This window comes from Kogia breviceps, chromosome X (genome assembly GCF_026419965.1).
Source record: "Kogia breviceps isolate mKogBre1 chromosome X, mKogBre1 haplotype 1, whole genome shotgun sequence".
Classification (NCBI taxonomy): Eukaryota; Metazoa; Chordata; class Mammalia; order Artiodactyla; family Physeteridae; genus Kogia; species Kogia breviceps.
In genome coordinates this window covers 11,567,222-11,588,535 of record NC_081330.1, presented here as the reverse complement: position 1 = coordinate 11,588,535, position 21,314 = coordinate 11,567,222, and the positions used below count along the sequence as shown (strand labels likewise).

Here is a 21,314-nt window from a genome sequence, read left to right as displayed (position 1 = left end):
AACAATGACCTCTTTTTACCACACAACTTTACATATAATACCTATGTGTCTAATAACATGAAAAATGAAACCAATTGTATAAAGCCAGAAGAATATATAAATGGCAATTATCAACAGCATATACAGCACAACTGAAAAGAAATTGCTTAACAGAAGAACATGTAAAAGGTTTTTTTAAAACAGAAGAGTTCATTAGACTTTTAATGACTATAATTAGAGAAGGTATTTCCACGCTGCTCCAGGCGGAGTGACGCAGCGAGAGTAAAGTTGCACCACTGATGCCAGCTTTCCCTGTCCAATAACTGCAAAGCTCTAATGAGTTATTTCTAATCTAATTTACTGTTTGAGGACTTGGGACAGACCAGGAAAGAAAAAGAAATATAATAGATTTATAGGTTTAAAGTGATAGGAGAAAAGAACCACCACTGAAGAAAAGCATCAGTATCCAATTTTATGAAACAGAAGTCTTTCAAATGTCTTGTTTCAAGCTCTTCTCTTTCATATATACTGTGCCTAATTTGAGGTTCGAAATGTGTTACTTCAAAATATATCAGATGCAGATCCCACAGCTCCTAATAACCTTGAAACCGTCACTGGTGTGAAAGGACAGCTCTTTACTTCCATCTGGGATAAAGGTATGAAGTGAGTGAACTGATCTGTTGGAGTCACGTAGGCTCTTTTTGTTCAATTCATACATCATTTATCGAGCACCTGCTATACCCCAGACTCTATTTTGGGTGCTGGCGAGCAGAGAGGAAAAAAGATGTAATCCCTTGCTTCACAGTTAAGTAGTGGGGGAGGCATCATCTAATGAGGCAGAATATGAGACTATGATAAGTAGTACAGCCTGGATCTAACAAGATTGTTCTGTTTTTAGACCAAGTATTTCCAAACTTTTATTCTAGAAAACGTGGTGAGTTCAGCTGCAAAAACCATGTGATTCATGGGAGGGAGAAAGAGAATAGTTCCAAAGGAAGTGGAGAGGGGGAAAAGGGTAGATCTGAGAAGCATGAAGGTATTCTTTCACTCACTAATTCATTCATTCCACAAATATTTTAAATTTAGTACCTATTATGTCAGGCTCAGAAGATATAAAGAGGAATAAGATTCTGCCCAATCTCCCAAAGAGGTCTCAGTTTAGTGAGCACAGTAAATGAACATTGATACTGCATGCTGACAAACAGAGATGAGAATAATTATAATGGTTAATATCCATTCAAGATTTACCATGTGCCTGGTATCTTTCAAAGCATTTCATATGGATTAACTCATTTACTCCTGATAACAACCCAATGAAGTAAGTAGCTACTAGTTTTCCTATTTTATAGATGAGGAAACTGAACCACAAAGAGATTATATGACTTATTCTAGGTCAGGTGGCTAGAAAGGAACAGAGCCAAGATTTGCATGTTTACAGACTGACTTTCAAGCCTGCATCCTTAACCCCAATACTACACTATCTTAAATAAATGTATAAATCAAGATTATGTAATCGCGGATAATAATCCTCACAGCAAAGCTATGAGGTACGTTTTTATCATCCCCACTTTAGAGATGAGGAACTTGAAGGACAGAGAGAATAACTAAATCACTCAGTCTTCCAGCTAAGTAGCAGAGCCAGAATACAAATGCACATCGGCCATAAATCTCTTAATATATTAGAAATGTTAGCCCTAACTCCATTGTAAAAGTAAACCACTATGTATATAGTTTTTCCAGAGTAGCAGTATCACACTGAAAAATACTCAAGTTTTTAAAATGCCTTAGGCACATGGTACCTTGGGGAGTAACTTCTGTAGCATCTGTGTCTGAATTAAACAGTTACCACAGAAAATAATAATTCTTGAGGACTAGCAATATACACAGCACTCTGCTTTGTTTTGATAAGAACAGAAACCCTCCAGAGGAGAAGACAAACAGGACATAGGACTGACATTACAGTGCTGTTGGTAGTAGAGTTGGGTCTGCTGTAATTACACTGTGTGCTGCACAGAGAATTGTTCAGGGAGAAAAATTCTATGTTACTTGTGGACTTTAACTTCAAAATGATTTTATCTATGAAGTCTACCACTTAGGAAAACACATTTGTTAGCATCATTCCTGAGAAGCATATAAAATAGCACTCATCAGGGCCACACAGCAGCCTGAGTCATATGCTTCTGAGTTAGAGGAGAAATTAGAAAAATTTTATTAGTGGAAAATGCAACATTTCCAAAAATTCTGAAGCCTTAAGAAAAAAAAATTCCCAAGTGTTTTCTTAGAAAAAAAGTATTTTAGGGCTTTCCTGGTGGCACAGTGGTTGAGAGTCCGCCTGCCGATGCAGGGGACATGGGTTCGTGCCCTGGTCCGGGAAGATCCCACGTGCCGCGGAGCGGCCGGGCCCGTGAGCCGTGGCCGCTGAGCCTGCGCGTCCGGAGCCTGTGCTTCCGCAACAGGAGAGGCCGCAGCAGTGAGAGGCCCGCGTACCGCAAAAAAAAAAAAAAAAAAAAAAAAAAAAAAGTATTTTAGAATAACTGAAGCATATGTAATCGTGTTAAGGATTCTTTACATATCTAAAATAATTTTCCAGTTTATTTTACATAAAATGAATCACAGTGTATGTGTAAGATAAATATTAAAGTATAGTTTTACAGCTATTAAGTTTAATTTGCTCTTTGAATATACTTTCCAGTATACTTTTAGGACTTAACTTCTTACCAATGAAGCTACAAGTTTCTTAACTTTAAGAAATCCAAGCTTGTTTTAACTGTATGCCAACTTTTGAAAAGTAGCCAAAACTTGCCAAAAGAACAAATTATCAACACTTGAGATGAACAATAATGGTATGATCTCTTAGCCAAGTGTGTGACTGATACAGACAGTGGGCGTCAAGAAGACCTCGGATCAAAACGTTGGCCCTGCCACTTATTAGCAAGGTATGTCATATTTGGCAAATTACTTAACCACTATATGCCTCACTATCCCTATATGTAAATTGGAGCCATACTATATTCCTATAAGGATTAAACAAAATAACATATATACAGTACCTGCCCCATAGTTGGCACTCAGTAAGTGTTAATTTCCATCACCACCACCCACGCCTCCATTTTCTGAAAAGAGTAAGGAACAAATATTAAATACTACTTTTGCCAGATGGAGCTTAGTACACATACAGTTTCACTTTCCAAGATACGAAAATGAGTAGTTTTCTGCCTTTCTGCATCAGATTTCGGGAAACTGACTAAGATGCCTACCCTGACTAGATGTCAGTCTTTACAAGCCTGGACCAATTTCCTTCCTGGCTGCAAAAGATGGAGGGCTCTGAAGCTGATGAAAACGAAGCAAGGAGGTGAAAAGGGTCTCAACTGAGACAGATCTACTAGCCCAAGCCTAGCCTGGAATTCGACAACAGTAACAATATTCCTCAAAAACTGAAGTCTGAATGGGCTTACTGCTCTAATAAAGGTGAAAGTTCAGAAGTTTCCATTTCTGTCTAAAATGTTTATGGTTTTCCTTTAGATATTCACATATCTAATTTAAACGAGCTGCTATAATAATTATTTAAAAATCCAAAACACTAATATGAAGACAAAATAAGTGTTGAAAAATCTGTTTTAATTCCATTCAAACATTTATTTCACAAAGAATTATTTGATACTTTCAAGCAATAACAGACTAGCCTCTGAAAATGCAGAAATAAACATGTAGCTATCCTAGGTATCTCTAAGGCCAACTTCCCAAGACAGAAATAATAATAACTAATCCTTACTGAACATTTACTAATTACCAGGCACTCTTGTAATACGTTATACAGAAGTACTTTTTAAATCTACATGACAACTCCGTGCAGTAAACGACTTTTAGCCCCATTTTACAGAAAAGGAGACTCAGGCACAGAGACTTATGTAAGCTGCCCTTGGTCACACAGATAAAAAGTCATGGGTAGGATCCGAAGTCAGGCATTCTGGCTCCAGACAGTACACTCATAACATACTCTCTGAGGCAGCTGACTGAGGCAAACATTCTTTCAATCACTCAACAAACATTCTCTGGGTGCCTACCACGTACCTAGTACTGGTTTAGGAAGTGAGAATACAAGTTAACCAACAGACAAAAATTCCTTCCTTCGTGGAGCTTATATTCTAGTGGGAGAAGACAGACAGACAATAAACAAGTTAAGTACAATATACAATATGATAGGTAGTCATAAGTGCTAAGGACAGCAGTATCAAGGGAGGAAGATAAGAAGTGTTTGGGGAGATTGCAATTTTAGATAGAATTGTGAACAAAGGGCTCCCTGAGGAGGAGGCTTCATGACTAAAGGAGGGACCCCCCTCACCCTGCTCACACACAGACATGGAGAAAGTACATAAAGATTTCCCCCATGGCTGTAGTCTCTAAAAACTCACAATCTGGTAGAGAAGACAGGCACTCAAATAGATCATTATAATCCAGTGTGGTGAATGTAACATCAGAAGAGCTATATGCAAGAGGGGGCAGGGAGGATGTCTAACTCAAACCCAGTTAGGGGTTAACCAAGACTTCTTAGATTTAATGCCTGAAGCACGTCTGACAAAAATGAGGCATTAGACAGGCTAAGAAACAAGAGGGAAGATCTAGCAGAGGAGCCAGCAAGGGCAAAGGCAGGGGATGGCAAGGAGTGACTGAGTGATCTCCAAGGAGCTCCCCTATTGCTGAAGGAAAATGTTTAAGGAGAAGGATGGCCAGAAGGAGAGGCAAGGTTGGACAGGCACCAAGCACCCTGGGGTACATGTGACCACATTCACCGAGGCAGGAACTTTTGAGGGCCTGGGCGATAGATAGCTTCTGCCATGAGAATGGAAAAGAGTAGATGGAATTGTTAGAGGAAAAAACTAATAGCACTGGGAGGTTTAGTCCATGGATGTCAGTAAGTGGGAACAGCATCCACTCAAACAGGGCATACAGAAGAATCAGATTTGTGACTGGAATGAGCTGTCTGGGACACACTAGTACTTCTGAGGTGTCTGTGGGAAAGGCAAGTGGCCCTCTTCAGTAGGCAGGCCCAAATGTAGGTCAGGGGAGAGGACTGGTCTGGAGAAGAGATTTGCTCTTCATCTGCCTAAATTCAACATAGAGGGCATGACAATGGATGAGACCACCCCACAAAAAGAGTCAAGGACAGACCTTTAAGGAACAACAATATTTTAAGGGCTCTCTGATTTTACAGTGCTGGACAATATATATCAATGCATAGATTTAAAGTGTACATGTCAATAGTTTGTAATATGTTTATGGAGTTGGGCAACTATCGCCATGATTCAGTTTCAGAACATTTTCATCCCCTAAATTGAAACTCTGAAACTTTCAGCAGTCACCCTCCATCTCCCCATTTCCTCCCCTCCCCAGCCCTTGGTAATCACTAACCTACTTTCTGCATATTCTGAGCCTCTTCTATAAATGGAATCATATACTGTGTGATATTATGTCTGACTTCTTTCATTTAGTGAAATGTTTTCGAGGTTCATCCACGTTGTAGGATTTATCAATACTTTGTTCCTTTTATGGATGTATAATATTCCATTGTATGGCTATACCACCTTTTGTTTAATTATGCATTCATCAGTTGGTGGACATCTGGGTTATTTTTACCTTTTGGCTATTATGAATAATGCTGCTATGGACATTTGTGTACCAGTTTTTCTGAAGAAATATGTTTTCATTTCTCTTGGGCATATAACTAGGAGTAGAGGTCCTGGGTCATATGGTAATTCCATGATTAACTTTTTGAGAAAATGGTAAACTGTTTTCCACAATGGTTGCACCATTTTACGTTCCCACTAAAAATGTATGAGGCTTTGCTGTACACCTGAAACTAACACAACATTGTAAATCAACTATATGCCAATAAAATTAAAATATTTTTAAAAAGAGGAAATAAGTTTATGTTTTAAATAAGAATGATGTAGTAAAAAGTTATAAAACATTCTAGTGATACGTGGTAATTATTTTTAAGGTTCCACTTCTATTGTACATCAATGAGAGGAAGCTAAATTGAAAGGGATTAGTATCAAAATGGAAAATAAAATGGAACTTTCAGCTGAAAACAGACAAACAAACAAAGAATGTATGAGGGTTCCAATTTGTCCACATCGGCACCAACACTAGTTATTTTCCTTTTTTCTTTTTAAGTGGTCATACTAATGGGCCTGAAGTAGTATCTCACTGTAGTTTTGATTTGCATTTCCCGAACAACTAATGACATTGAGCACCTTTTCATGTGGTTATTGGGCAGTTGCATATCTTCTTTGGAGAAATGCCTATTAAGATCCTTTGCCCCAAATGTTGAAAAGATGTCCAACATCGCTAATTATTAGAGAAATGCAAATCAAACTACAATGAGGTACCACCTCACACCGGTCAGCATGGCCATCATCAAAGTCTACCAATAATAAACACTGGAGAGGGTGTGGAGAAAAGGGAACCCTCCTACACTGTTGGTGGGATACAGCCACTATGGAGAACAGTATGGAGGTTCCTCAAAAAACTAAAAATAGAGCTACGATATGATCCAGCAACTGCACTCCTGGGCATATATCTGGAGAAAACCATAATTCAAAAAAGGTATATACATGCAACCCCAATGTTCACTGCAGCACTATTTACAATAGCCAAGACATGGAAGCAACCTAAATGTCCATTGACAGGTGAATGGATTAAGAAGATGTGGTTGGGCTTCCCTGGTGGCGCAGTGGTTGAGAGTCCACCTGCCGATGTAGGGGACACGGGTTTGTGCCCCAGTCCGGGAAGATCCCACACGCCGCGGAGCGGCTGGGCCCGTGAGCCATGGCCGCTGAGCCTGCGCGTCCGGAGCCTGTGCTCCGCAAAGGGAGAGGCCACAACAGTGAGAGGCCCGTGTACCGCAAAAAAAAAAAAAAAAAAAAAGACGTGGTATATATACACAATGGAATACTACTCAGCCATAAAAAAGAATGAAATAATGCCATTTGCAGCAACACGGATGGACCTAGAGATTATCATACTAAGTAAATGAGACAGAGAAAGATAAATATCATATATCACTTATATGTGTAATCTAAAAAAAATGATACAAATGAACTTATTCACAAAACAGAAACCAACTCACAGACAAAGAAAAATGTATGATTACCAAAGGGGAAAGGGTTGGGGGTATAAATTAGGAGCCTGGGATTAACAGATACATACTACTTTATGTAAAATAGATAAACAACAAGGTCTTACTCTATAGCACAGGGAACTATGTTCAATATCTTGTAATAACCTATAATGGAAAAAGAATCTTAAAAAGGAATATATATGTATAATATATATATATATATATGACTGAATCACTTTGCTGTACACCAGAAACTAACACCACATTTTAAATCACCTATACTTCAATTAGGAAAAAAGAGATCCTTTGACCATTTTTCAATTGGGCTATTTGTCTTTTTATTGTTTTAGAGTCCCCACTCTGATGCTTACTACCTGTGGGACCGCAGATAAGTCATTTCACCTTTCTCTAATCAGTTACTTCACCTATATATTGGGAACAACAGTACCTACCCCATAGTGCTGTGAGGATTAAAGAAGATAGTGTCGCTGATCATTAAATGGTAGCTATTACTGTTCAAAATAATATTTACACACATTAATATTTACACACACTTTTAGATATGTGTGTTCAAATGTGTGATGATGGTTTTCATTCTTATTGTTTCAAAAGATTGTTTTTACACTGGCTTTATTTTTAAACTATAAACTATCAAAATAGAAAAACTTTCAATAATATCATTACTCCAATTTTTATTTTAAACATAGCTTGTGTGATTTTACAAACAAGAGTAAATAAAACTACAGAAGGATGTTTGTTAACAGCATTGTTTAAAACAGTAAACAAAACAAAACGAAATAATCCAAATATCCATCAGGAGGGGACTGTTTAAATTAACCGTGAAATATCCAAACAATGGACTATTGTGCAAATGTTAAAATATATGAGTAGCTCAAGATGTACCAATATGAAATTATCTCTAACACACATCAAGTAAAAAAGCAAATTAAAGAATATTATATATTGTATGATTCCAACTGTGTATATAAAAAAGATATATATTCATGAGCATAAACGTATGAGCATGTGTGTATGCACAAGTGTGTATATGATTCAATAGACATAAAAACAATTTGAACACCCAGACGAGAAATTTAACAGTGGTAACCTCTGGGGAATAGGGCTGCAAATGAAGTGGGGATGTAAACTTTTTTATATCTTCTATAGTTTTTAAAAAAAGTTTTAACCACATATAATACTTTTCAATTTAAAAAAATCCTGATAACTGTCAATCAAATTTTTCTCAGTCATATCTATCCTAGTTACATAAAATGTAAATGAAAGAGAGAACCTGAATTAAAATAAATCACTCCTATTGATTTATTTTAATAAATAAATAAATAGGTAGAAACTGATCTGAATCTTAAGTTATTATAAAGCATACTTCAGTCCCTGTTTGGGTGACACAACTTGAGCATTTTAAGACAACTCAAGGAATTGAAATACAGGAGTGCTAGCTTTATACAGCGAAAAAACTTATTTCAACCGTAGTAACGTTCAGAACAACAGCATCTGAAAGAGTCCACAACAACCTTGATCATATGATCAAATATATGATTTGTGTCAATTCGGAAGAAAATGTGACACCCTGAAAAAGCTTTAAAGAATGATTGCACAGATTCATACTTTCAACAAACATTTAATGAGCACCTACTATGCATTAAGCAATCTGTTAGGTACCAGAGACTATGATAAATACTAATAATGGAAACATGTATAAAATGCTCTAGGGAATTCCCTGGCGGTCCAGTGGTTCAGACTTTACGCTTTCACTGCCCAGGGCACGGGTTTGATCCCTGGTCAAGGAACTAAGATCCCGCAAGCCCCCCTCCGTCCACCAACCCCAAGAAAAAAAGCTCTAATGGGCACAGAGCACAGGGATGGGAGAGATTCATTCTGACCCAGGCTGTCAGGGAAGAGAGATCTAGGACAGCTTCAATGAAGAATCAGGGTCTAGGACTTCATCAGAGAATGGGAATGGAGGGAACTCTAGAAAGAGGGAAAAGCAGGAGCAAATGCCTGGAGGTATCCGGCAAACACCTAGAGGCATCTGAGCCTGTGAATAATCCAGTATGGCCAGAAACCAGGGTACTGGGGAGAAGAGAAGTAGTCATAGAAAGGAGGCTATAAAGGTAGGCCTGAGAAAACCTGTGAGGGAATTTAGAGCTAACTGGATATGGCAAGACTGATATTTTTAAAAAGCACCCTCTTGATTAAAAAATGTAAGAAGATAATTACTTTAAAAGTCAGGATAGGGACTTCCCTGGTGGTCCAGTGGTTAAGAATCCGCCTTCCAATGCAGGGGACACAGGTTCGATCCCTGGTTGGGGAACTAAGATCCCACATGCCACAGGGCAACTCAGCACGCACAGCAACTACTGAGCCCGTGTGCCACAACTAGAGAGCCCACATGCCACAACTACTGAGCCTGTGTGCTCTGGAGCCCACAAACCACAACTAGAAGGAAGCCAATGTGCTTCAACTATGACCCAACACAGCCAAATAAATAAATAAACATTTTTCTTAAAAGTAAAAAAAATGAAAGTCAGGATAATAGTTATTTTGGAAGGAGGGAAGGTTTATGATTGGGATAGGGCACCTAGAGAGACTTTCGGCATGGCTGACAATGTTCCATCTCTTGATCTGGATGGAGATTTTAAGTATGTTTGCCTTGTAATACTGTATTAAGCTACTCATTTGATTGCTTGGTGTTTTGAATCCTTATCTCATTTTACAATACGAAGAGCTAAAAAAGAAAAGAAAGTACACCCTTTTGTGACACTGTGCAGTTAGACTAGGGAAGAGAGGGAACCAGCAAGAAGATAAGGAAAGAAGTTATGTTGTCTAGATGTAAGATGAAGAGGGTGAGGCCCAGGGCAAGGACAATGGGAGTAAGGAGGAAATAAACTCACTTGAGAAACATCTTGAGAGTTAACTGCCAGAGGCTTAGAGAAGACACAGAGTAAGTCCAGATTTGGACATATTGAGTATGAGATGCCTTTGGGACTTCAAATAGTACTTTTCCTTTTTAAACTTATGGCTTTCCTTTACTTTGGTACACAGCCATCAATCATAATATTCTATTCCCTATCAGTCATAATTCAATTCTTGTTTTTGGCTTTCAAATAGGATAAAGAAGTGAGACGGGAGTAATTCTTGATGTTAACAGCAGACTTGGAAAGAAAGGAGGAATATGGTAAAGAGAGATGTGTATAAACATACATAAAGGAGAAGCTCTTTGGTGAAATCAATGACTCAGTAGTGAAAGACAGAAATAAATGGATAATATCCCAAGTGAACTATTCCAAACAAAAATCAAAGGAGGGCACTGTATCATGCAGCCATGTTCATTTCTTCCTAGGTTCTTCCGTGTAACCTAGGAAGAAATATAATAGAAATTTGAAGGTGAGAGAGACGGGCCAATGAGAAAGAGAAGAAAGGACATTGGAGGAGTAGGTGATTTTACTCATGTACGAGCCAAAATGAACTGTCCTCACTTGAGAGAAGAATGAGATATCAGCAACTGTGTGTGTGACATTAATTACAGAATGGGCCACAACACCCCATGTGCCTAGAGCCCCACGCTGCTTTATTACAGAACAGGCACTCACCGAAGGCATGAACAACCAACTTTTATAATATGCACCTAGAAATATTAAGAGTTTACCCTCACACCCTTGCTTTTTCGACTTCATATTAATAAAAACCTAGCTACTATTTATTGAAACAATACTCTATGCCAGGCACAGCCTAAGCCCTCAGCATGCAGTACTTGGTTGAATCCTCACAGCAAGATATTCATCCTCCTATTACAAATAAACTTGGGTCCCTTCAAGTGGCACCTCTGGAGAAACAAGACATGAGGGAGAATGCATAGGACAGAACTGGGCCTGGGCCTCGCTCATACATAGTCCAACCCAGGTCACCAGGGTAAAACATTACATAGGGATTAGGAGTTAAATCTACAATTGCTGATCATGAGTGATTTTGTGGGACCTTATCCTCAGCATGTCTATCTCCTCTGGCAACATGTGGCAGTGGTAGGCGGTTGGTAGTGATACTGAGATTTGGGAGCCTGGCCAGCTCCCTGTTTCTTTCCATCAAAAATATGGCCAACATCTGGCAGCGTCAGCAAATGTCAAGATGAGTCTTCACTAATTCATACGTTACAAACTGGATTGTCAAAATTGGTCGAATTCCATTACAGAATTATAGTTCAGCTGCACTGAACACTAAGTACAGATGAGCCATTAGGTGGGCCTTTAAATCTCTTTGCTCTATGGAAATTTCTATTCTGGTAGTAGTTGTAAGAGATTTGATCTTTATCATACTTTTCCTGGCAGCAGTAAAATTCCATTTCCATCAACTCTGTTTCCTCTCAGGAAAGAAGTCTCTCAGGAAATACTCAAAACATTGTTTTGAACAAAGTTCTCAAATATGAATCATTTTCAACGGCCAGGAAAAGACTCCTGCGCCTACTGTTCTGCATCATAACATACCCACTGTTTTGCATCATAATATACTTTCCCTAAAATGACAGTTTGGGGGCAAGACATACTTACTTGACTTTGCTCAAGCAGTTCACTCTGCCTCAACTATCTTCTCCCTTAGATCTGCTTGTCCAAGTCCTACCAACTCATTCATTCATTCGACAGTTATTTCCTGAGCACCCAGTAGTTTTTCAGATGCAAGGGGTTCAAGTAAGTGCATTAGAAATGAACTAGGCAGAGATCTGGGGATGATCATGTAGGCATCATCTGACTGCTGAGAATTTCCTTCAAGGAAGTTTCCCAGAAGAGGAAACGTTTAAAGCTGGCCCTTTAAGTACAAGCAGGAGGAGTTCAATGGAAGAGGAAAGGCATTTACGAAGGCTAAGAGGAAGGCCTCCAACGACAGGGAGCACAATTGAGCTGCTGCCTCAGAAATTCATCCTACTGTCTGCGCTGAAGGCTCGCTTCCACTGGGTCGCCCCTGACCAATGACAGTACATCAGGGACAGGACTGTACTGATCACTGACTTTTGGACTCCCCAAAGGCTTTTCTGAAACTTTCTTCAGCTGCATAGCGGTCTAGAGAGCGTCCACCTAAGCTACTCTCTCTCCTCTTCACTAGGGGTCAGGTGTGCATCATGGACTTGCATCATGGGCACTCCCACCCTTCCCATCTCCCCCCCCCTCCACCCCCCTTGTCTCTCACATGGGTGGTTGGTTATAAAATCCTTGCCGTTTAACCCTAAATTTCTCCTTCTCAGAGGACCCAGACTAACACAGCATTCTAGACAGAGGGCCCACCGTGAGTTAACACCCAGAGGCATGACAAATCATGACGTGCTCTGAGCACCCAGAAATACTGATTTTACCCTCACACCCTTGCTTCTCCTACTGCATAATAATAATGAAACCTAGCTACCATTTACTGAACAAATATTCTATGCCAGGCACAGCCTAAGCCCTCACCATCCATGCGTTGCTTGGTTGAATCCCCGCAGTAAGCCCATGATGTAGGGACCGATACTCATCCCCCTCTTACACTGTCCTTTTTTTTTTGGCTGCGGCATGTGGGATCTTAGTTCCTTGACCAGGGATCGAATCTGCACCCCTTGCGTTGGAAGCACAGAGTCTTAACCACTGGACCACCAGGGAAGTCCCATCATCCCCCTATTACAAATGAAGAAACCTGCATCCCTTCAAGTGGCACCTCTGGAGAAACTAGACATGAGAGAGAATGCATAGGACAGAACTGGGCCTGGGCACAAAGGAGCGCCTGCCTCATACATAGCCCAATCCAGGTCACCAAGGGTATTGCGATTTGGGATCCTGGCCAGAGGGGTGGGTACAGAGGGAGGAGCTGGGCAAAATCAGAGAAGGCCTTTTATGTCCTGATAAGAAGCTTGGACTTGGTCCTCTGAGAAACAGGGAACCACCAGAAAATTTTAAGCAGGGAAAGCGCATGTGTTTTCAAAAGACTGTTCTGGCAGAATGAAGGATGGACTGAAGCAGAAATGGAAGCGTCTCTGTGTATGCTTCCATCTTGTCTGCTGGCTTGTGAGCTCCTAAAGAGTAGAATCATATTTCTTGTTTGTTCTGCTTTAATCTCTATGCCCCTGTAATGATTAGGAAAGTGTTTAACACAAAGTAACTACTCAAGAGGCCACACCAAATCTACCAGGCTAGGCCTCACCTCACCGCCCAACATTTTAATTAAAACCACTCCGAAAGTTTAATGACCAACCTTTGAACATTCCTGCTTGGACACTGGAAGTCTCCGTCTAGGCAATCTAAAAAGGGAAAGTTACACAAATGAAGGGTAGAAGATCCTCTCAAAACTATCTCCTACCAACTACTTGTTTCATGAACTCTCTTTGAAGCTGACATCAATCACGTTTGTTGATTCTAATTGTGGGGACAAAGGTGGTCATTAAACATTTGGTTTTTGAAGGTTTACCAGGTCAATGAGCCAGATCAGGCTTAAGACCCAGAGGTCTTATGCAAAGAACACTGGACAAAAACCAAAATTGGGTTCTGGATACTGGCGCAATATCCAAAGGTGATCTTTGGGAAAACATATCCCATAGGTCTATTTTTTCATCATAAAGTAGAAATAAGACCTACCCTACTTAAGGTGTCAATTATATTAGAAGATGTTATCAAGGTGCTTTGAAAACAGTAGTATGTAAAATACTGTATTTGTTCATTAAAAATTTCTTAAGAGGGTAGATATCAAGAGTTCTTAACACACACACACACACACACACACAAATAAACATAAGGGCAGGAGGAGACTTTCTTGGAGGTGATGGATATGTATATTATCCTGATTGTGGTGATGGTTTCAAGGGTGTATGGATATGTTTAAATCCATCAAATTGTATACGTTAAATATGGGCAGCACTCTGTATAACAATCACACCTTAATAAAGTTGTTTTAAAAAAAAGACTAGTGACCACCAATTCTGATTTGCAGCAACACCAAGGGATGGTGTGATATTATCCAAAAATCCTCAAAATACAATTGATTTTCCTTTTCTGTCATCTGTCAAACGGCATTTTTAGTTGGAGATGTACTGCTAGGAAATCAAATAATAATGAAAATCAATTCCCAAAAGGCTACGCATTGCTTCAGCTGGAGCCAAAAACCCTCCTTAGGTCCTGGACAGTAGAAAGGTCACCTGATGGTGGCCTGATGTCCTTTCTCAGAGTCAGCCTTTCTTCTCATTGCTACCCCCTGACTTGACTGATGAAACACCAAAGTTGTTGGGCCCTACTTGTGATAACCAAAATAACCTTACGAATGCCACAACACACACAAAACCCAGCCATCCCACTCCTTGGTATTTACTTAAGAGAAATAAAAATGTATGTCTACCCAAAACCCGAACTGTAAATGATTACAACTTTATTCATAATCACTGCAAAATTTTAAACTATCCAAATGTCCATCAATTGGTGTGAATGGATAAAAAGACTGTTGTACGTTCATATAATGTAATTCTACTCAGCAAGAGAATGCAGCAAACTATTGATAAATTCAGTGACATGGATGAGCCTCAAAAGCATTATGCTAAGCAAAATAAGCCAGATTCGAAAGGCTACATATTATTTTTTTATTTAACTAATTAATTTATTTGGCTGCACCGGGTCTTAGTTGCAGCACGCGGGATCTAGTTCCCTGACCAGGGATCGAGCCCGACCCCCCTGCCTTTGGAGCACGGAGTCTTAACCACTGGACCACCAGGGAAGTCCCAAAGGCTACATATTTTGCTTTCACTTATACGACGTTCTGGAAATGAGAAAATTATAGAGACAGAGATCAGAGCAGTGGTTGCCAGGGGTTGGCAACACAGGGAGGACACTGACTGCAAAGGAGCACGAGGGAACGCTTTGGGTGACACAAAACTCTATTATCTTGATTTCAGTGGTGGCCACAAGCTATATTACGTTTGTCAAAATTCAGACTTGTACATACCTGAAAAGTGTGAATTTTACTTTATGTAAAGTATATCTCAATAAACCTAAAGAAAAGCATACTACCTCAGAAATGGCCGACTATTTTAGGCAGAGATCTCCATCTAATAGAACTAAAACTGCTGAGTTTTGACTGAAAGTTCAAGATCCACGATTAAAGAACAGGAAGACAAGGAGGACAAAGTTCATGACAGTGTTGTGTGTCTTTCACTGCTCACTGATATAACTATGTAAAAAAATGGGGCTCTTGTAAGAAGGGGATAAATGTGTATAATTTAGGACCAAAATACCCCATTTGCTATTTATTTGAAACAGATCAACTTAAAATGATAAATGGCCACTAACTGTTCTCACCAATTGCTTGAGTTTGTAGATGACTCATTCAAAGTATTGCTTAAAAAGACAGGAACTTGTTCGAGTACTAATTCTCCTCACTTTACAACTGTTCTGATTTACCAGAGCAGGAAAGAAGCATTTTCATTCTGTGCAAATTCTTTCTCTTGATTAGAGTATTGAAGAGACACGTGAGAAGCTTATCTTGACAGCAGAGGCTGCCAGGTAGGAGAAGGTGAAGAGTTGTCCGACCTTCCCCCCACCCCCAAAGGGCCTTTCTCCCTGTACGGCAGGCAGGCTATTCAGTGATAGTTGCAGGCAGGTGTCTAGCCATGGATAAGCCAGTGAGCGTGGTCCTAGGTTGGCAGGGAGCTACAATCAAAACAATGGTAGGAGTCTTTTAAGTAGCATTCTCAGTGCTCCAAGGGAGACCTAAAGCGAAAAACAGACTATGGAAGACTTGTCTTCATTTCTTTACTCATCCATTCATCCAACACATAACTACTGACTGCCCATTCTGGGCCAGTCTCTGTGTTAAGGCTGAAGACACAGAGATAACTGCCTGGTGTAGAGTAGTTTACAATCTTCGGGTGGCAGGCATGGGGGTGTATAAGGGGCAACAGCAGCCAAAAGGTCAAAGTACACCTTAATGGAAAAGGAAGGTCAGAGTTGTGATTTATTCCTCCCTGTGTACCATTTTCCATCAATCAGGCTTTCCGAGTGCCCCGGGAGCTCACCGTGGAGACGAGGCTGGCAGTCACTCCAGGTAGCAGGAACAACATATGCAAGAGAAGTGTGAGTAAGAACGATGTAGCCAGGAAACTGCACGAAATTTGGGGGCACTGAGAGCCTGATGAAAAATGGTGTGTATGGGACTGGAGAGGCAGGCATGAACCAGAAGGCTGAGGGCTTCCTAAGTTGTGCCAAAGAGCTAGATGTCTGTTTGCGGGGTACACAATGGGGAGCCTATTAGCGGGGGAGTAACAAAGAAAGCCTTGCATTTAGAAAGATGATTCCAAGTGCAAGTCAAGGATAGACAGAGGCAGAAAGGAGACCGTCCTCTCTCTTTATTGAGTAGCTGAAAAGCTGGTGGTGGACCAGAAAGTTGGTGTTAATTGAAGCAGCAGAAAGAGCCCCTCCATGAACCAACCTTTAGTCATGCAGAAGAAATGACCCATTCCCCTACCACTGCCTCTAGATAGCAATCGTGATTGTTTATTTCTCTCTCCCCCCTGGAGTAGCAGCTCTCTAAGGACAGGAATGGTGACACACACACACACACACACACACACACACACACACACACACACACACACACACGAATGCCTGGCTAAAAGGAGACGTTGAGTAACTTTTGACTGAATGAATAAGTGAATAAATATATGAATGAATTGATAGTTTGGGGTCCGAGAAACCAGTTGAGAGCTGTCGAAAATGTTACTAATGGGTTAATTTAGGAGTTGGTAAGTTACCCATCACATGGAAAGTTGAACTAGATGTCTTTGAAAGTCTCTTCCAATGTGAAGATTTATGATTTGAGGCCACTCCCTGTGAAAGTAACAAGTGGCTGAAAAGGGGATACATGAGATTTGTTCTAAGGAAAGACCAAAAAATGATCAAATAAAAAACGTCAAGGTGTGAGTTTATAATATCAGGCAATAACAAACTAAGGCAGCTAAAAGGTGACAGATTTTTACAAAGAGAATGGAAAACACTGACTGCCACAATTAAGCTTCTGAACGCAGGCAGTACGGTAGATCAGGCCCTGTCATGTATACACACACCTCCATATTGGAGGGAAGGTGCTTGGAGACGGACTCAGAAGCGAGCTCTAGGAGGAAATCCAGGTGGGCAAGAGAGCATAATTGGCAAAGGCAAGTGGGCAGCAACAGGCAGAGGTCCAGACAGGTGGCCAATGCGCAAACATCAGGATACTCAGCAAGGAGAAGGCACACAGGATACTATAACAGGTAAATCTGGTAAAAAGCAATTGGTCACTGAGCATCAACAAAATCAACAATGGGTAGCAGAATCCCAAACACAGGCCTGGGTCCAGGCAGAGTTCAACTTCTGCAGAGGCCTGGCTAAAAGAAAGCATATTTCTACCCTTGGAGCAACTGCGGCACCAACCACCGTACCCAGACAAGGACTTCACAGAGGGGCCCGGGTTCTGACACGGAAGTACAAGGCCAGTCTTAATTACAAGGAACTAAACAAGAGCAGCCTTAAAAAATGTAAGCACACCAAGTCAGAATGAGACTAGCAGACATGCCGATCTGCTGAGCTGGCAGCCAGAGGTTCCCAAATTCTCTCCAGCTCAGGAAAGGCTGGGGCCCAAAGCCTCGTTCAGGGCTGACCTGCCCCAACTCTGTCCACTGGAGAGCAGTGAAGACATGGAAGTCAGCAGGCCCTCACAGCCCTGCCAACATCAGACAGCATGAGGCAAGGCCATGAGCAGAGAAGATCGGCAGTGAAAGAGAAAGAGCGAGCCTGTCACATGGGAAGGGCCAAGGAAGAGGAATATGGAATTCAGTGTATAGAGATCTCTGTTCATCCACCTCCACTTTCTCTACCTACCAACACTTCCCTAAGCTCGATGGCTCATAGCTATTACCCAGAAATCTTTTTCCTAATGTACTGTATCATATCATACCATGAAATTGGGTGGACGGCCCATATTGCTACTCTTATTTCCCATTCTGAACCACAAACTTACATGGTCTTGAGGGGTATAAGCAATGCTCTGACCTATCCACTCTTACTATATGGATGAAAATCTGAGGACCACCAAGGGAAGTCACATAATAAAACTACCCCCGGGCTTCCCTGGTGACGCAGTGGTTAAGAATCTGCCTGCCAATGCAAAGGACACGGGTTTGAGCCCTGGCCAGGGAAGATCCCACATGCCACAGAGCAACTAAGCCCATGCACCACAACTACTGAGCCTGCACTCAAGAGCCCGTGAACCACAACTACTGAGCCCGTGTGCCACAACTACTGAAGCCTGTGTGCATAGAGCCCATGCTCCACAACAAGAGAAGCCACCACAATGAGAAGCCCCCGCACCGCAACGAAGAGTAGCCCACATTCACTGCAGCTAGAGAAAGCCCACGTGCAGCAATGGAGACCCAACGCAGTAAAAATAAAAACAAATAAACAAATAAATAAATTTATTAAGAAAAAAATAAACCTACCCTCAAAACTACACAAGTAGTGGCAGAGCCTATGATAACACCCAGATGTCTCTGCTCCTTTCATGCTTGCAGTGTCATCAAATCTGGTAGAGATGTCTGTTATTAGGAAGAAAAATCGAGTTAAATGCATTCATTCCTAATTTTTAACCCTTCCCACTGAGCTCACACACAGCCCAACAGAAAACCTCTTTCCATCTGCACAGACGTTCCTTGATACATGACAGAATGAAAATCTACTAGAGGCTACACAATTTAGATTATCCAACTCCAAAGCAAGAGAAAGCCTCAAGCAACACCATATAATTATGCGACTCTGCTGCTGTGGAGAATTAATCAAATTCATCCTAGAGGTTCATCTGCTGCACAACACACTCATTGTTTGATAGCAAAACTCTTCTTTTCCCAGTACTTTCTTTTTTTAAAAAAATTATTTATTTATTTTTGGCTCGCTGGGTCTTTGTTGCTGCGCGCAGGCTTTCTCTAGTTGCAGCGAGCGGGGGCTACTCTTTGTTGCGGTGTGCCGGCTTCTCATTGCGGTGGCTTCTCTTGTTGCAGAACATGGGCTCTAGGCGCGCGGGCTTCAGTAGTTGTGGCACGTGGTCTCAGTAGTTGCGGCTCACGGGCTCTAGGGCGCAGGCTCAGTAGTTGTGGCGCACGGGCTTAGCTGCTCCGTGGCATGTGGGATCTTTCCAGACCAGGGCTCGAACCCGTGTCCCCTGCATTGGCAGGCGGATTCTTAACACTGCACCACCAGGGAAGCCTTTCCTAGTGCTTTCTGATCTTCATCTGTTACTGTGACTAGCATTTGAAAGAATGTAAATAAGCAGGAGGTTGCTTGATCCCTAATATCTATATAATCCTTTGTACTTATACAAAAGCTGGGAAGATAGAAAGGGTCTCATTTCCACTATTACTTCTGAATATAAAATGAGTGAAAAGAGAAGGTAAGAGAGTCTAATAACTGGTAAATCATGGATAATTGAGATGCCATAACATTTGAAGAATGTGATTTAAATTATTTAACAATATTTATCAGTGATCAAACAGAATTTTGTTGAAAAACTCAGTATATTCAGAAAAGCTAAACAAATATACACTGTAAACCAACAACTTGACCTTCACCAACTTTTGCTACCTACAAAGTATTGGCTATTCCTTAAATATGGTTTATTTCTCCAATTAGTAAGAGTGGGCCTTGGGGGGAATAAAACCCTAAAATTTACCTAAAACCATGTTTTCTTTAACTCAAAGTAACATCTGTTGAATAAATAAATGAAATGAACCATATTCCTCTCCAGAATCAGAGGTAGAAAAATCAGTAAAAATCTGTTTTAAAAAAGACTAACTTCACAGTGAAGAAAGCTGACAAATGCTATCCCAGCCAAGTGATCAAGTTAACATCATCAGTAGAAAGTCATGTTGATACTATGCATGGTGGATAAGATATGATGAGGACAGCCCTTCACTTCTCCAGTCTTCCTCCTAAAAAGCCATAATCCACATCTTATCTTGAGAAAAACATCAAACAAATCCTAATTGAGGGATTTGCTACAAAATCCCTAGCTGGTACTCCTCAAAACTGTCAACGTCATCAAAACCAAGGAAAGTTTGAGAAACTGTCACAGCCAAGAGGAGCCTAAGGAGACAGGATGACTAATTATGGTATGGTATTCTCGATGGGATCCTGGAACAGAAAAAAGGACATAAGGGACAAACTGAAGAAATGTGAATGAAGTATGGACTTTGGTTAGTAATAACATAACAATATTGGTTCATTAATTGTGACAAATGTACCATTACTAATATAAGATAATAATAAGGGAAACTGTGTAGGGCATATGTGAACTCTCTGTACCATCTTTGCAAATTTCCTATAAATCTGAAATTATCCTAAAATGAAAAGTTTACTGAAAAAGTTTAAGACGAATTCTAAAAATAAGTACTGAATTCTTCCAGGTGCTGAACAGATACAAATATATAAGAGATATTAGACAGTAACATTAACAAATTAAGAGTATAAACCTAAATATTCTTTGACTGTTTTTTTCGGGGAGTGCATATCTCTCAAATTGAGGGAGTCGTCTTAGACCTTATTAGCCAGAACTTGGATTAATAAATGTATGCAGCTAAGGGACTTCCCTGGTGGCACAGTGGTTAAGGATCTGCCTGCCAATGCAGGGGACATGGGTCCGAGCCCTGGTCCGGGAAGATCCCACATGCCACGGAGCAACTAAGCCCGTGCACCACAACTACTGAACCTGTGCTGTAGAGCCCGTGAGCCACAACTACTGAGCCTGTGCGCCTAGAGCCTGTGCTCCACAACAAGAGAAGCCACAGCAATGAGAAGCCCACGCACCTCAACGGAGAGCCGCCTCAGCTCGCTGCAACTAGAGAAAGCCCATGCGCAGCAACAAAGACCCAACATAGCCAAAAATAAATAAATAAATAAATGTGAGCAGCTAAAAAAATCCCCCAATTTTTTCTATTTGCCTTATGATAGATGTATTATCTTCAGTTATATTTATATATCTAATTATAATGAGGCATGTTGCTTGCTATTTTCCCTACTGAGGAGTCAACCTAGAATCCAAAACTACTAATAATATACTAAAGGTTAACTTCACCAAAAAGTTTATCGTTCACTTTCTGGGTGCCTTTCAATCTTTCTGAGAAGTGCTTTAAGTGTATTTTAGGAGCCAAGAACATGAATTAGGGATGTGGTGA

General features: G+C 40.6%; 1 protein-coding gene across 7 annotated transcripts in view; it reads right to left on the bottom strand.

The window, feature by feature from the left end:
• Positions 1 to 21,314, bottom strand: part of ATP11C (ATPase phospholipid transporting 11C) — a 162,790-nt gene that overhangs the window by 116,554 nt on the left and 24,922 nt on the right. For 2 of the 7 annotated variants that reach the window (XR_010838562.1, XM_067023021.1), the window contains exon 2: positions 3,030 to 3,092. The exons of 4 other annotated variants lie outside the window; for them this stretch is intronic. Coding sequence is in view for 2 of the 3 variants with exons in the window: in XM_067023021.1 (XP_066879122.1) it covers positions 3,030 to 3,038 (9 nt within the window). In the remaining variant the exon portion in view is untranslated. Of the gene's footprint in view, positions 1 to 3,029; positions 3,093 to 18,590; positions 18,618 to 21,314 lie in introns of those variants that run through there. One more of the 7 variants, XM_067023022.1, reaches the window with a different exon arrangement.